Source organism: Scardinius erythrophthalmus (genome assembly GCF_964197995.2).
Source record: "Scardinius erythrophthalmus genome assembly, chromosome: 11".
Taxonomy (NCBI): domain Eukaryota; kingdom Metazoa; phylum Chordata; class Actinopteri; order Cypriniformes; family Leuciscidae; genus Scardinius; species Scardinius erythrophthalmus.
In genome coordinates this window covers 33,774,385-33,787,657 of record NC_138231.1, presented here as the reverse complement: position 1 = coordinate 33,787,657, position 13,273 = coordinate 33,774,385, and the positions used below count along the sequence as shown (strand labels likewise).

General features: G+C 37.5%; 1 protein-coding gene across 1 annotated transcript; it reads left to right on the top strand.

Moving 5' to 3' along the window:
* Window positions 1-1,024: 1,024 nt before the first annotated feature.
* On the top strand, window positions 1,025-8,189 carry ppm1ab (protein phosphatase, Mg2+/Mn2+ dependent, 1Ab). Its single transcript, XM_081378922.1, has 3 exons — window positions 1,025-1,518; window positions 1,928-2,800; window positions 4,366-8,189. The coding sequence occupies exons 2-3, from the start codon at window positions 1,943-1,945 to the stop codon at window positions 4,507-4,509; spliced, it is 1,002 nt and encodes a 333-aa protein (XP_081235048.1). The 5' UTR covers window positions 1,025-1,518; window positions 1,928-1,942; the 3' UTR covers window positions 4,510-8,189.
* The last annotated feature ends 5,084 nt before the right edge of the window (window positions 8,190-13,273 follow it).

Here is a 13,273-nt window from a genome sequence, read left to right as displayed (position 1 = left end):
TGACCGCCCCTGACCGCCGCTGACGTCCCCTCGGACTTAACTGGCTGGCGCCTCGCGTTAATGTGATATAATGTAACAGTCTATGGTTTAGATAAACATCGTCACTATTTTTAGTTATTTAATAAATTTTGAAATAAATTGTAGATAGGACATTTGAACATTTATTTATTTTTATTTATTTTTTTTGTCCCTCTGTCTGGGCCCCATCCCGCCAATCGGGCCCTAGGCACGTGCCTAGTTTGCCTTTGCGTTAATCCGGCTCTGTGTATGATTAGAGGCAGTTTAGCCTAGTTAATAACATAATTTAAAAATATTTTGAGTTTTTTGTCATTTCATTGTTTACATTTCTTGCAGAAGTTGATTACTGTGCACTGAGGACATGATAAAATTGAATGCATACATCAATTAAAATTGTGTAAAATACAAAATAGTATTTTTAATGTCTATTATCTCTGTTTAAATGGTAAGGAATATTTAAATCTACAATCTAAGCCATTTATTATAAATATGTGACTCATTTTAGAGAAAATATGAGTAAATAAATCATTGGGACAGGAAAGTCACCGCATACCAGGAATGACCCGTATAGTAACAGCTAAGCCTTTCACATTCAAGATAAAATGTTCTTATGTTAAAAGGGGGGATAACCATTGATAATTTTTCACATAGATTGTGTCAAACTTTGACAGATTTATTTTTCTTAATTGTGTAAGCATATATGTTAGCTTGACTGGCTGATCAGTTAATTAACTAATTTGTTAACCCACAATTCCAGAAAACCATTTTTTTTCATCATACAGTTAGGTTTTCAAAGTTCAGATGTTGAAATTTATTTATAAATGTCATAATTTCTATTGGTTAGCGGCCCTATTTATACGACAAATGTGTTCTTTTGTAAACATATAAAGACTATAAGCCTCTGCAGGAAAACTACAAAGCAAATGAACGGCAAGAGTTTCGCTTATAACGGTCCCTCAATCTCGTCAATGGATCTATTTCCAGCCCTCGATTGCGTGGCAGTGATGAATGATGTAATAGAGAAAGGGGAACGCGCACCGTCCGCTGCAGCATCCGGGTTCCAGACCAACCCATCCTCGCGGAGAGAGAGAGAGAGAGAGAGAGAGAGAGAGAGAGAGAGAGAGAGAGAGAGAGAGAGAGAGAGAGAGAGAGAGATGTTCTGAGCGAGAGGCTCCTGTAGCCCCCCCTCGGGAAAACAAAAACACCGGAGCCAGAAATGCCCTACCGCCCAGCTGCGGACTGCCTTAACAGGCTCATGTGATGATTTTCGTATGGTTAAAATTTTTAAATGATTATTTTCGGAATCGATCTTTGGCCGTTTTGACGTTAGTTTACTGGCTAATTGGCTAGCCGTCGATTGATGTGTGTTGTGGCTGTGAGCGCAGCGCTGGTTTTATAGTGTTTGCTATCCGGCCCAACATACTGCTGATAATAAGGCTCTTATCCGCGGCTTTTGTGCCTCGGAGTTTCTTCAGCCAGCAAAGACCACGAAGAAACTGGGTAAGTGATATTATGTCACTCTGACGTACATAGAAATGCTGGAGTTAGCCTCTTAATGCTATCTGGGTGTGCAGCATTTTGCATATGCTGATAAGGGTAGTGGTTTCATCAGTAAGTTCACAGTTGTTTTACATTATACAGGTTCGTATATTTTGCTGCGTTGGCGTCTGAAAAGATTTTAAATTCTGGTCTGGAGACTAATAAGTTTACTGCCTTGATGTGATGATAAACATTTACCTAAACAGTTTACTTGCTTCTGGAAGCTTACTGCACCTGTGGCTTAACTGTTATCGTGTAAATGGCCATGCCATACCCATCGCATGTTTGAATATGTTGTATAAATGAGAGTCACTTATGTCATGATGAAGCACCTTCTACTCACTTTGCTTTCTGGTTCTGTTTGTGTTAGAGCAAAATAAGAAGAATGGGTGCATTCTTAGACAAGCCAAAGATGGAGAAGCACAATGCTCACGGGGAGGGGAACAACCTCCGCTATGGACTCAGCAGTATGCAGGGATGGCGTGTGGAGATGGAGGATGCACACACGGCTGTGATGGGGCTGCCTTACGGCCTCGGCCTGTGGTCCTTTTTTGCCGTTTACGATGGGCACGCAGGCTCTCAGGTTGCCCGTTACTGCTGTGAGCATCTGCTGGAACATATTACCAGCAACCCAGACTTCAGGGGAGGGTGCTCAGGAGGTGCAGAGTTAGTTGGTGCCGGGCCCTCTGGGGAGAGTGTGAAATGTGGAATCCGCACAGGCTTCCTGCAAATCGACGAACACATGAGGGCCATGTCCGAACGCAAGCACGGGGCGGACCGCAGTGGCTCCACAGCGGTGGGCGTGATGATTTCCCCTCATCATTTCTATTTCATCAACTGCGGTGACTCCAGAGCCTTGCTGAGCCGCAAGGGTCGCGTTCACTTCTTCACCCAGGACCACAAGCCAAGTAACCCACTGGAAAAGGAGAGAATCCAGAACGCAGGTGGTTCTGTTATGATCCAGAGGGTCAACGGCTCCCTCGCCGTCTCCCGCGCTCTTGGCGACTTCGACTACAAGTGTGTGCATGGGAAAGGCCCCACTGAGCAGCTGGTGTCCCCGGAGCCAGAAGTGTATGAGATCGAACGCTCTGAGGCTGACGATGAATTTGTGGTGCTGGCCTGCGATGGTATATGGGACGTCATGGCCAACGAAGAACTGTGTGATTTTGTGCGCTCACGCTTGGAAGTGACCGACGACCTGGAGAGAGTGTGTAATGAGATTGTGGACACCTGTTTGTACAAGGTAAGGTCAGTTATAAACATTGTGAGTTGGATGCTAATGGTCCTTTTTATATGTATTATTATTTATTAATAATTCATGATATTTTTGTACAAATACTGTTAACCGTAAAAACAAACAAAAAAAACTATATGGCTTGACATTAACACCCGCCAACCCACCAAAATGCGGGTGGATTTCAGCAGTGGTGTATAAAACAGTCACTCAACAGTCAATTTTATATATAATATGGGCTATACATTTTTCAATTGTAGTCTTTTAAAAAGGCATCTGAATTAATAAACTAAGTGCAATGCAGTGTTGTCAAAAACATCGATATATCTATACATATTATCAATGCTGAAATATCTGAAACTCTCATTATCTCTCCGACAGCGAGTTGACACACAAACCCGCCTCCCCTCACTCACTGCACTGCACATAAATCAAACTGAGTTCTTTTTTGCAGCTTATAATGCACTTAAACAGTCAGATACACACAAAATAATGTCAAAATGTCAGTCTTGGTCATGTAAACACAGTCAGTTATGTTTTAAGTGAACGTAAACAGTTGAGAAAGAAAACACATGTGTAACAGTACAATGGATCCGTGCGTCAGGTCTTAAAGTGGTGGTGGTGGTGGTAAAGGTCTTAATATACCTGCTGCCAAATAATGAGATAATTAGCGCTGGGTATCGAGTTCTATACTTTCTAAGGCACGGACCGAATTGCCTCGAAACCATTGAGTATCAAAAAATGTCTTGTCGTTTGGTGCCAAATTTCGATACTTAAGGGGTTAATCTTGTCAACGTCAGTGAGCCAATAAGCATGCAGCATGATTGGCTGTGGCGAGACATCAAGGAAAAACAATAGTTTACGCCGGTTACGCCCAGTGACATGGCTCACACGTGAGGCTGTAGTGTGTAACCGTCCCAACCCCAGTAGATGGAAAAGATCAAAAGTGTGGCTACATTTCACCAGGTTCGATGCCAACCGTGCGCATTGCAATATTTGCGACAAGACAATTGCTCCTAAGACCGGCAACACAACAAATCTGATAAAGCACTTGACAGTGCACGGAATAAACTTTAGAGCAGAAAGTTGCTCCGTCTTCGACTGCAAGAAGAACTGGAGCGCATCACAAAAATAAAGCCGAAACTCAGTGTATAGGCTACTTGCTTCACAGACATGAGAAATAGGCATATGGAAAGCTTGAAATGTCTACTTTTAAACAAACCCATTCGAATCGAAAACAAACACTCTCTGATTATGTAATCTAAATAAAAAGTTGCATGCGTTTCTCTCTGTAGGAGCGTGCGCGCGCGTTCACTATACTGTAGAGATGACGAGTCAGCAACTTCAACTTCATCTTTGCAGCCAACACTGACTCAGAAAACACTAGTTTATTAATAAACAATTAAAATATCTCCTTGCTAGTTAATGTCAAGCCCTATTTATATATATATAAAATGTGGATACTTGCGTGTATTCAAAGTGTAAGGTAAAATATGTGATTACTTGGTTATGCCATTTTTAGAGTCCTTGATCTAACTTGATCGTTCCTTTTGTGATTATTTGTTTATCAACAGGGTAGTCGAGACAACATGAGTGTGGTGCTGGTGTGTTTTCCTGGTGCTCCAAAAGTCAACCCAGAAGCAGTGAAGCGAGAGGCGGAGCTAGATAAGTACCTGCAGAACAGAGAGGGTGGAGCATGTAAAAAGGCGAATAAATAAAATGTATTACAAAGACGAAGAGAGAGAGTTTTAGAAAGTGAACATTCTTACTTAATTAGGTGAGTTTGTTAGATGGCAGTTTGCGCTTGCCAATTAAGTATACGTTACAGTTAACGTAAAGTTTCCAATTAACGAATCCCCATATTGGAGAGGAAAGACTCACTGGTACTGTATTAGCACAGTTAGGACTCAATTTAACCAGAGAGAAACACAACAGTGAATTTATTTGAGCTTGTATTGATAATTAGAGGCCTTTGATTATTTATTGCCAATATTGAAAAGCACTTAACCAATTAAGAGGTAGCCTGTAGCTTTACCAGAGGTTTTATTGTAGTGTATCCAAAAATCCTCCGCTCCAGTGCGTATTAAACGTCTGTATTGGCGTATTATTAGCTACTAAGTGATGGTAAGTGCAATTGTAGATTAGGAAAAAGGAATGACAAAACCCAACATTTGGTTCTGCACTTTGTCATTAAACGCTGCTATATTTAAAGGCATCTTCTATTAATAAGAGAGAGACCAAATTCGAGACCTCAGTTAGAATACAATATGCTTATGTGTTCGAACAGAATTAATACAAAGTGTAGTTTTGCGTTCTAATCGTGACAGTTTGTTATTTGGATAGTTGTATTCATCAACTCGTATGAGCATGTGTTTAAGTCTAGCACCCGTTTCATTTGCATCTTTCTGAAAAGTCGTTCTAGATGAGAGTGTATGTCAGGCCTCCACTGCTGATTACCTGAAATTGTAGCTGACACTACTGTACATGGCCTGATGGTGCAGTTTTGTGTCTACAGCAGTGGCCATGAGCATTTTAATCTGCATGATTCCTGTTCTGTAATATGGAACATTGTTGCCTTAGTCCTAATTTACAGCGACTACCTTGATTAGAATCGATAGGTAAGTTAGCATTTGGTTCCCAACTCCAACTGCTTGGAAGAGTAATATTAAATCCAATGAACACACGGTACTGAAAGCATGCACAGTACGGATAGCACGATAAGTTGTGTACACCTCCTGCATGGATGCTACATTAAGAAAAAACAAGGAAAGATCTTATTTAGGGTTAAGTTGGTCTGACAGAAGTTTTATTCTTGTAACCCCTGAGGAACAGCTTCCGTGTGAACTGAGCATAGTATTTGAAAGATTGTGTCAATGTTTTACAATCCTCTCCGAGTTGTTTACTACTTGTTGCCTCAAACTGACACTTTGTCAATCCTCTGGTTTGTCTTTATAACTATTAAGAAAAAATGATGTAGTTAGGAAATTCTAGGTACATAGAGTGGGATTCAGCCTGTCAGCACTTTCTGAGATGTAGATCCTTGTCGGTACAATGATTTAATATTTATAATACATAATACTCTTTAAAACCTACAAGATTTAGCTTTGAATTCTCTTTCTGTACCTAAGATCTTACTAGCGTTTCATTTAATTTTCATATTTTTGAACCCCTTGGACTTGTCCTAACATGGTGCGACACATTAAGATTTCAACGCCAAGCAATTTGTCTATCGTTTAAGGGATAGTTCACCTAAAATGGAAAAATCTTTCATCATTTACTCACCCTCATGTTGTTCCAAGCTCATAGAAAAGTTTTGAAAGCTTTGGATCCCAATAAGATTCATAATATGGACAAAAATTGTAAAACATTTCAATTGAAAAAATGGTGCAGAAGAACGAAAACCAACCTACTGGTGTTTGGAGTAAATGATGACAGAATTCTTATTTTTGGCAGAACTGAAAATGGGGTGTGACGCAACACAATCAATCACAAAATTCAGCCAATAAGAACAGTTCCCACTGTTTTCTTGCTCTTTCACTCTCTCGCTTTGTCATAGAATATGTGATTCTAACTTCCACAACCAGTTTCTCCTCCTCATCCATGGTTGATGTTTAATATACATGATTATACTTGAGCAGTACTTCTGTATAGTGAATTTCGAGTGTGTACGAGGCGACTGGCACAGAAAAAGATACCATGCTATCGACAAAATGTAGTGTTTTATCGCTTCGCACCTGGTTAGGACACGGAATAAGAACAGAAACTGATTTTCTTGGCTGCATTGGTAAAGGATGGGGTGTTCTTTTTATTTATCTAAATTTCCCCTTAAAGCCAAAAGATCCCAAATGTTTTAGGCATGTCTTGGTGTTTTACCAGAATATATATTTTAGCTTTAAGATGTGTTTAACTGAATGAAAAACAGTGTGCCTGCTCTGAGAGAACTCTTGAGATTAAAATGATTGTAGGTCATTCCTGTACCATATCAATTTCACTCTGCTTGTTTTGCTGTTGTTTCTCCTCACTGTTTGACGTGGCTTGACACACCTTCCTATAATCCACTGTTTATCAAATTAGCCTTAATTATTTTCTTCCATAATAGCACACCTGAGATCTGTATGCTTTGAGACACGTCACGTGTTTATAGACCTACAAAGAGTGACTAGGTCCTTCTAGAAGAGCCTTTAATTGTGCCTACGAGTGAGTCTATGGCCAGTTGTAGCATTTAAATGAACTTTTGAGAGTAAGTCTTTTGTGGTGTTTTTTTGTTTGTTTGTTTTGTAACATTATAGTCCACTCATGCATGATTTAAGCATAATTGCATTGGTGAGCACACTTGGCCCCTTACTAAAAGTGCCATGCGAGTGATTTACACCATTCACCTGAAATTATTGCAAAGCACAACCCAAACCCTTTGAGTCAAACATTGGGTGGGACTCGTAGTGGAAATATTGCCTTACTGAAAAACAAAGCAGGCGTTAAATGGGCCATAAAGTATTGTATAAGACATTGCCTTGATTTCTAACACTGTAGCACCATGAAATTGAGATGTAGTTGACATTTTCTTTCCCTATACACGACTGTCCATCTCCAAAGTTCATTGGATTTTCAGTGAAGCAACCAACTGCAAATAAAATAGTCCTTTGTAACACAGGATCATTTCAAAATGTATCTTCTGGAGTGTTAATCTAGGGCAAACAGAGCCCGCTTATTGTCATGTACTTGCGCTGTGTTGTGCTGTTGGGTCCCTGTGTGTCACTTCTGTCTTTACCTCTCAGGTCCAAACTTGACAAGCAACAGAGGACACTATTTATTTGAATTATTTATTGTCTTTATATTATTTTACCTCTTTTGAATGAAACTGTCCATGCATTCCATTTTATTTAGCCAAATAAGCACTACTAATGCAATGAAAAGCTTATATTCTTTTTTCCTTGAATTTATTGTTATACATCGTGTCATGAGTATAGTCCATGTGAACTGAAAGTTATGGGAGTTAAAAATGCATCATGTCTTGGGTTAATCTACACAAAGTAGTTTCTTCTCATGATGTTCATGCTTTTCACTAAATCTGTCAGAGTAGATCGGTCCAAGGTTGACGATGTGTAAGGGTTACAATCTATGATCGGTCCTTTCTTAACCCAGCAGACTGTTTGTGTCTGTGTTTGTTCAATTTTACCTCTCAGAAGGTAACAGTTTTATAAAGCTCATTTTGAAAGATTTTTCAAATACAATTTCATAGAAAAGTATTTCAATATTAGAGGGTGAGCACCCAGTATTTTCTTTCTTTAGGTTTTATTTTTGTACATTAGCACTCGGGTTTTAGCAATGTAGACAAACTGTGATCTTGTCATTCTTGGCTGTCAAAGATGAATCAAATAAAACTATTTACGGAAACCCTGAATTTGTGATTTTTTTTTTTTTTTTTATTCAGAGAGATTTGTTATTCAGTAAAATTGTATGAAAATGAAAGTACACTAGATTTGCCTTAAAATACAGTTTTTAATGAAAAATTGTGACCAGTCTCAGGGGTAATGGACGTGTGCAATGGTCTGTCACTCCCAGTCCAAATCTGTACAGTAATCTTACATTCTAAGAATTTTCTTTTAGGAAAATTTACAATAAAAAAAATTGGTAGCTGTGATTGCCAGAACTTAACTGTAGAAAATGTAGTAGCAACATTTTAAAATTTACAGTATTTTTATATATATATATATATATATATATATATATATATTTGATTAACTGAAAGTGTTAATTATCCAAATTATTAAAATCTGTTTTTATAATACTGACAGCCATTTTTAAAACACAGATGGTAAAGAGAAAGCCACATGATTAGATTAATCAGAGTTAATCACAAGCAGCTTTTACACAAGCTGAAGTAAATGCAAAGTTCTGTCATGAAACTCTAGATGGTGCAGGCTGATAGGTCCTTAATGCAATCACATCATTCTCTATAGGGCACAGCTGATTGGTTCCTGCAGTATCAGTAGCCAATGAGCTCCCTGCTCAACCTTCAAATATAGCCAGCATTGCCGTAGCAACTGCAGCGCACTTTCAAAAACCCTCCAACTTCCCCAGCTCCACCTGGATAGATCTGATATGGGTAATTCATGTATGCTATATTGTACAGCAGCAGCAGCGTGTTTTACATTTATTGGCAGAAGCATGTCTCGTACTTTGCTCATCAACATTATCATATCTATTACTATGCCAAACTCTCCAAGAGTTGTCATGGCAGAAATACTAATATATAGAAGGTGTCATAAAAATACAAAACAACAACATAGTAACACAACACTAAAATAATGCAATAAACATTCATTTTAACAACATGAGATGTTACATAAAACCTTAATGTACATACTGTAGAGTGGGGCAGCGATGATGTCAAATTCCAGAACACTAATTCGCCACTGGTTCCGTTGAGATTTTCCTATGGGGTTTTATTAATGGGGCTTTCAATTTATGAGTAAAATAAGGTTTGTGTTATTTTAAATTACACACTCATATTGAAAACGCAAATTTTGAATTTTTAAAAACGCATGTTTCTAATAAGTAACTAGATAAGAATGTGTGCAGTTTATGTTGTAGAACAAAACGCCAAAGTATCGCCAAGTTTATCGTCATATTTACCACAGGCTTTGGTTTTCTCATCTCGAGGGAACCAGAGGTGAATTAGTCTTACGGTTTTGATGTCATCCCTGCACCACTCTATTATACATTTTATTACAAGTTGAATTGTTCTTTTTTACTTCCAAAACCTTTACATTTAACAGGATAAGTCAAATAAATTTTTAAGAAAAATTACATAAAATGTCTCATTAGATGTAGGCTATTACAGTTTTTAACCATATTGAGTAAGGGAATTTTCCGTTAACCAATTGAAAGGTTTTGAATAGTGCATTTTTACTTTTACCGTTAAAATTACAATAATTTCCAAGTCCAACACAAAATCTGAATGAAAAGTGTTATGGCCTCATGCCGTTCCAAACCCGTAAGACCTTCGTTCATCTTCGGAACACAAATTAAGATATTTTTGATGAAATCCGAAAGGTTTCTGAACCAGCCTTAGGCAGCAATGTCACTGCTACATTTAAGGCCCAGAAAGGTAGTAAAGACATCGTTAAAATGGTGGTTCAACCTTAATGTTATGAAGCGAGAAGCGACAAGAATACTTTTTGTGCGCAAAAATAAAGACTTTATTCAACAATTTCTTCTCTTCTGTGCAGACAGTTGACAGCACCCATTGACTTCCATAGTAGGAAAAAAATACTATAGACAGTCAATGGGTGCCGTCAACTGTCTGGTTACCAACGTTTTTTAATCAATCTTCTTTTGTGTTCAACAGAGACTCATACAGGTTTGAAACAACATGAGATTGAGTAAATGAGGACAGAATTTTCATTTTTGGGTGAACTATCCCTTTCAATCACAGCCACTACAGACATACACATTTAACAAAACCACGAGTAAGCTGGAGAGATACTGACTGAAGAGTGCACCAAACAATAGCGGCTAGTATGTGAGTCACCGTTTCATCATTGCATGAAGCTTATGAAATGTCCTCCATGACTCATACTCTCTGACTAAAATAAAGCATGTTTTTCATTCAGATTTTGTGTTGGACTTGGAAATTATTGTAATTTTAATGCTAAAAGACTGTAAAAATGCAACATTAAAAACCTATTAATTGGTTAACGGTAAGTTCCCTTACTCTATGTGGTGAAAAACTGTAATAGCCTACATCTAATGAGACATTTCATGTAATTTTCCTCCAAAATGTACTTTACAAATACTGTTAAATGTACAGGTTTTGGAAGTAAAAAAGAACAAGTCAACTTGGTGCAGTGTAAACTGCACACATTCTTATCTAGTTACTTATTAGAAACATATATATATATATATTTTAAATAAAAATAGCTATGAGTCATGACTCTTGTCACCTTGAGATACATAGAAAATACTAGGGATGCATGATGTATATGTACCAAATAATTGATATGTACCATAATAATAATAATATTAGGTTTTTTTTTATGTATCAGTCAGTATTATTTACAAGTGGATGCTCATTTTCTCCATTTTTACATTTAGATTATCTTTGCTGTCATCTACCGCTTACTAAAAATGAATTATTTTAGGAAATAGAAGATCTCTATTCAGCGCTGTTTTTGCTGAGATAAAGAGAAAGGAACGTACTTGGCCTTGCTCTGTTTTCTGACCTTCCACAGACAAGTTATGCAGTGATTTACTGTATAGCCAGAGAATGAATAATAAATGAACAACTGACTACCTTTAGACCTCCCTATTCATGCTGCAACCTCAGGCAGCATCTGTTGGTTAATAATGCAGCACATTGTGACCGGCTGAATCATTTACACTTTGACTTTGACTTATTGACCATCTTTTTTCTTTTATAACAAAATGAATTAATCCAATCCACTAAATCCATTAAATGATGCCATAATGGGAACCAATCAATATATGAAGCGCCTGACAGAGTTCTTTAAGGTTCTATATAAATCAATTTATTCTAAGAGTGCTTGTGCATAAAGATCTTTTTGTTGTTTTTCCATATGATGGGAACTTATCAAAAGGGTGACAGGTATGGATGATTTCTGATTTTTTCTTTTTTCAACTATGCAAGAAAGCTATAAATACACAGTATATAACCTCCATTCAACAGTTTCTACTTCCTAGAGTTATACTAACATTGATCAGTAACTGTTGGCTGCCTCTTCATATTTGTTGAGTGCTGGTCAGTTCAGAGCATCATAGGCACCATCCTGCATCTGTTTGCTGACCCTTTTGCTTTGAGGATCAAAGGAGGGGTCTCTGGCACAGAGAACAGAAAATAGAAACAGCTTTGCTTTGAATGTGTGCTGGAGATGTACACGTCTGTCCGAGGCTTAATACCGCACACAGCCTTTAGAAAAAATGTAATATGCGTCATACACAATACAGTCATTTAATAAAAATATGAATTGCATTCGCTTGCAGTTGTAAATGTGGAAAATTAGAGAAACTTTTTGTGTGTGCAATGCATGTGTGTAATGTTAATTCCCTGCAGGTGCACTGTCAACATCAACAGGATTTGGCATTGCCTGTTGAATTGCAAGCCAAAGATTGCTTTTGCATGCTCTGTCTCTTATTTGGCTGTATAGGGCCTTCCTTTTTGTTTGGATTCCAGCGAAGCTCTGGTTTAGTGCCTGACACTGGGGAGCAAGTATCAGTCAATCAGCTGTGTCCTTGAACATTATGGTTTTATCTGACTAGCAAATGTTCAGCATTGCATGCACTATCAAGCTTCATATTGCTTGTCTACTTCTGTCTGGGCAATGTTTGTTCACTGATTTTGTTGAAAATGGTTTGAAGCATCATATGGTGACATTATTATTATTTAATTATTACTATTAACAACAACAACATTTATTTATCTACAAAAGAGTCATCATGAGGGATTACACTGCTGAAAAACAAACCAATAATATTGCTAATAATGTGCACACACACATTACATCATTTTCTGGAACCGGTGCCTTTGTGAGCTATTGACTTCCTCATTATTTGATAGATTTAAATCATTAAAGTGTAATTCATGACCAGTACATTTTATTTTGTTATGTAGAATAAAATAAAAATCATAATCTCTGTTTTGTTTTGTTTTTCTAGAACCATTGTGCATTTTCTAAGAAATGCTCCTGTTAAGCTGCTTTGATATTTTTTACAATGATATTTAGGGGACTGGCATCAGATATTAACAGTATATTGGTCAAAAAAGGTAAGTTTCTCATAAAGTGTTATCAGTATTGCATATGGTTACACATACACAAAGTTCCATAAATTTAGCAACGATGCATTAAATTGATAGATAATTTTTATAGCCTATATTATTATCCTTTTTTTTTTTTTTTTTTTTTGCACCAATCTTCAACCCTAATATATTTTGAATTACATTTTACATTTTTTTACATTACAATCTCATTTTTATTTTTGATGCTAAAGGGTTTAATATCTAAATATTTTGTTTGTCAATACAATAGTTACAAACTATTTTCCCATTGGCAACTATTCTCATAACTTCATGTATAATATTAAAACCTGCCTGCAAAGGTTGGATATCAATGTGTTTTCCAAGACCTAATATTGTTTGGATCCTTACTTTCTCTTCTGCATGGTGTCTCCTGTCATGTTTTATCAGCACAGAGCCAACTAGTCACCCAAACAAAAATGTAACTGTTTAAACTCTTTAGACATTGATGACCTTCCATTATTCCTAATTTGCTGTGTATAATATGTAAATGGGGCCCCTGGGTGTGGTGCTGTTCTCTAAAGACCCCTTTGTTTTCAGTATCACTAATGAGGATATGATCACCAGGAGTCTCAACCATGCGGATCAGCTGACCTGGCCGTGCCTGTCTAATTACAGCATTAGCAGCTTCACCGATCGCCCATGCATGATACGCCGTGCTATCTGGA

Bases quoted from the DNA above. Each gene is read 5' to 3' on its own strand.
- ppm1ab (XM_081378922.1), top strand. From the start codon at position 1,943: ATGGGTGCATTCTTAGACAAGCCAAAGATGGAGAAGCACAATGCTCAC. The intron at 2,801-4,365 runs GTAAGGTCAGTT...GTTTATCAACAG, and splicing joins TGGACACCTGTTTGTACAAG to GGTAGTCGAGACAACATGAG.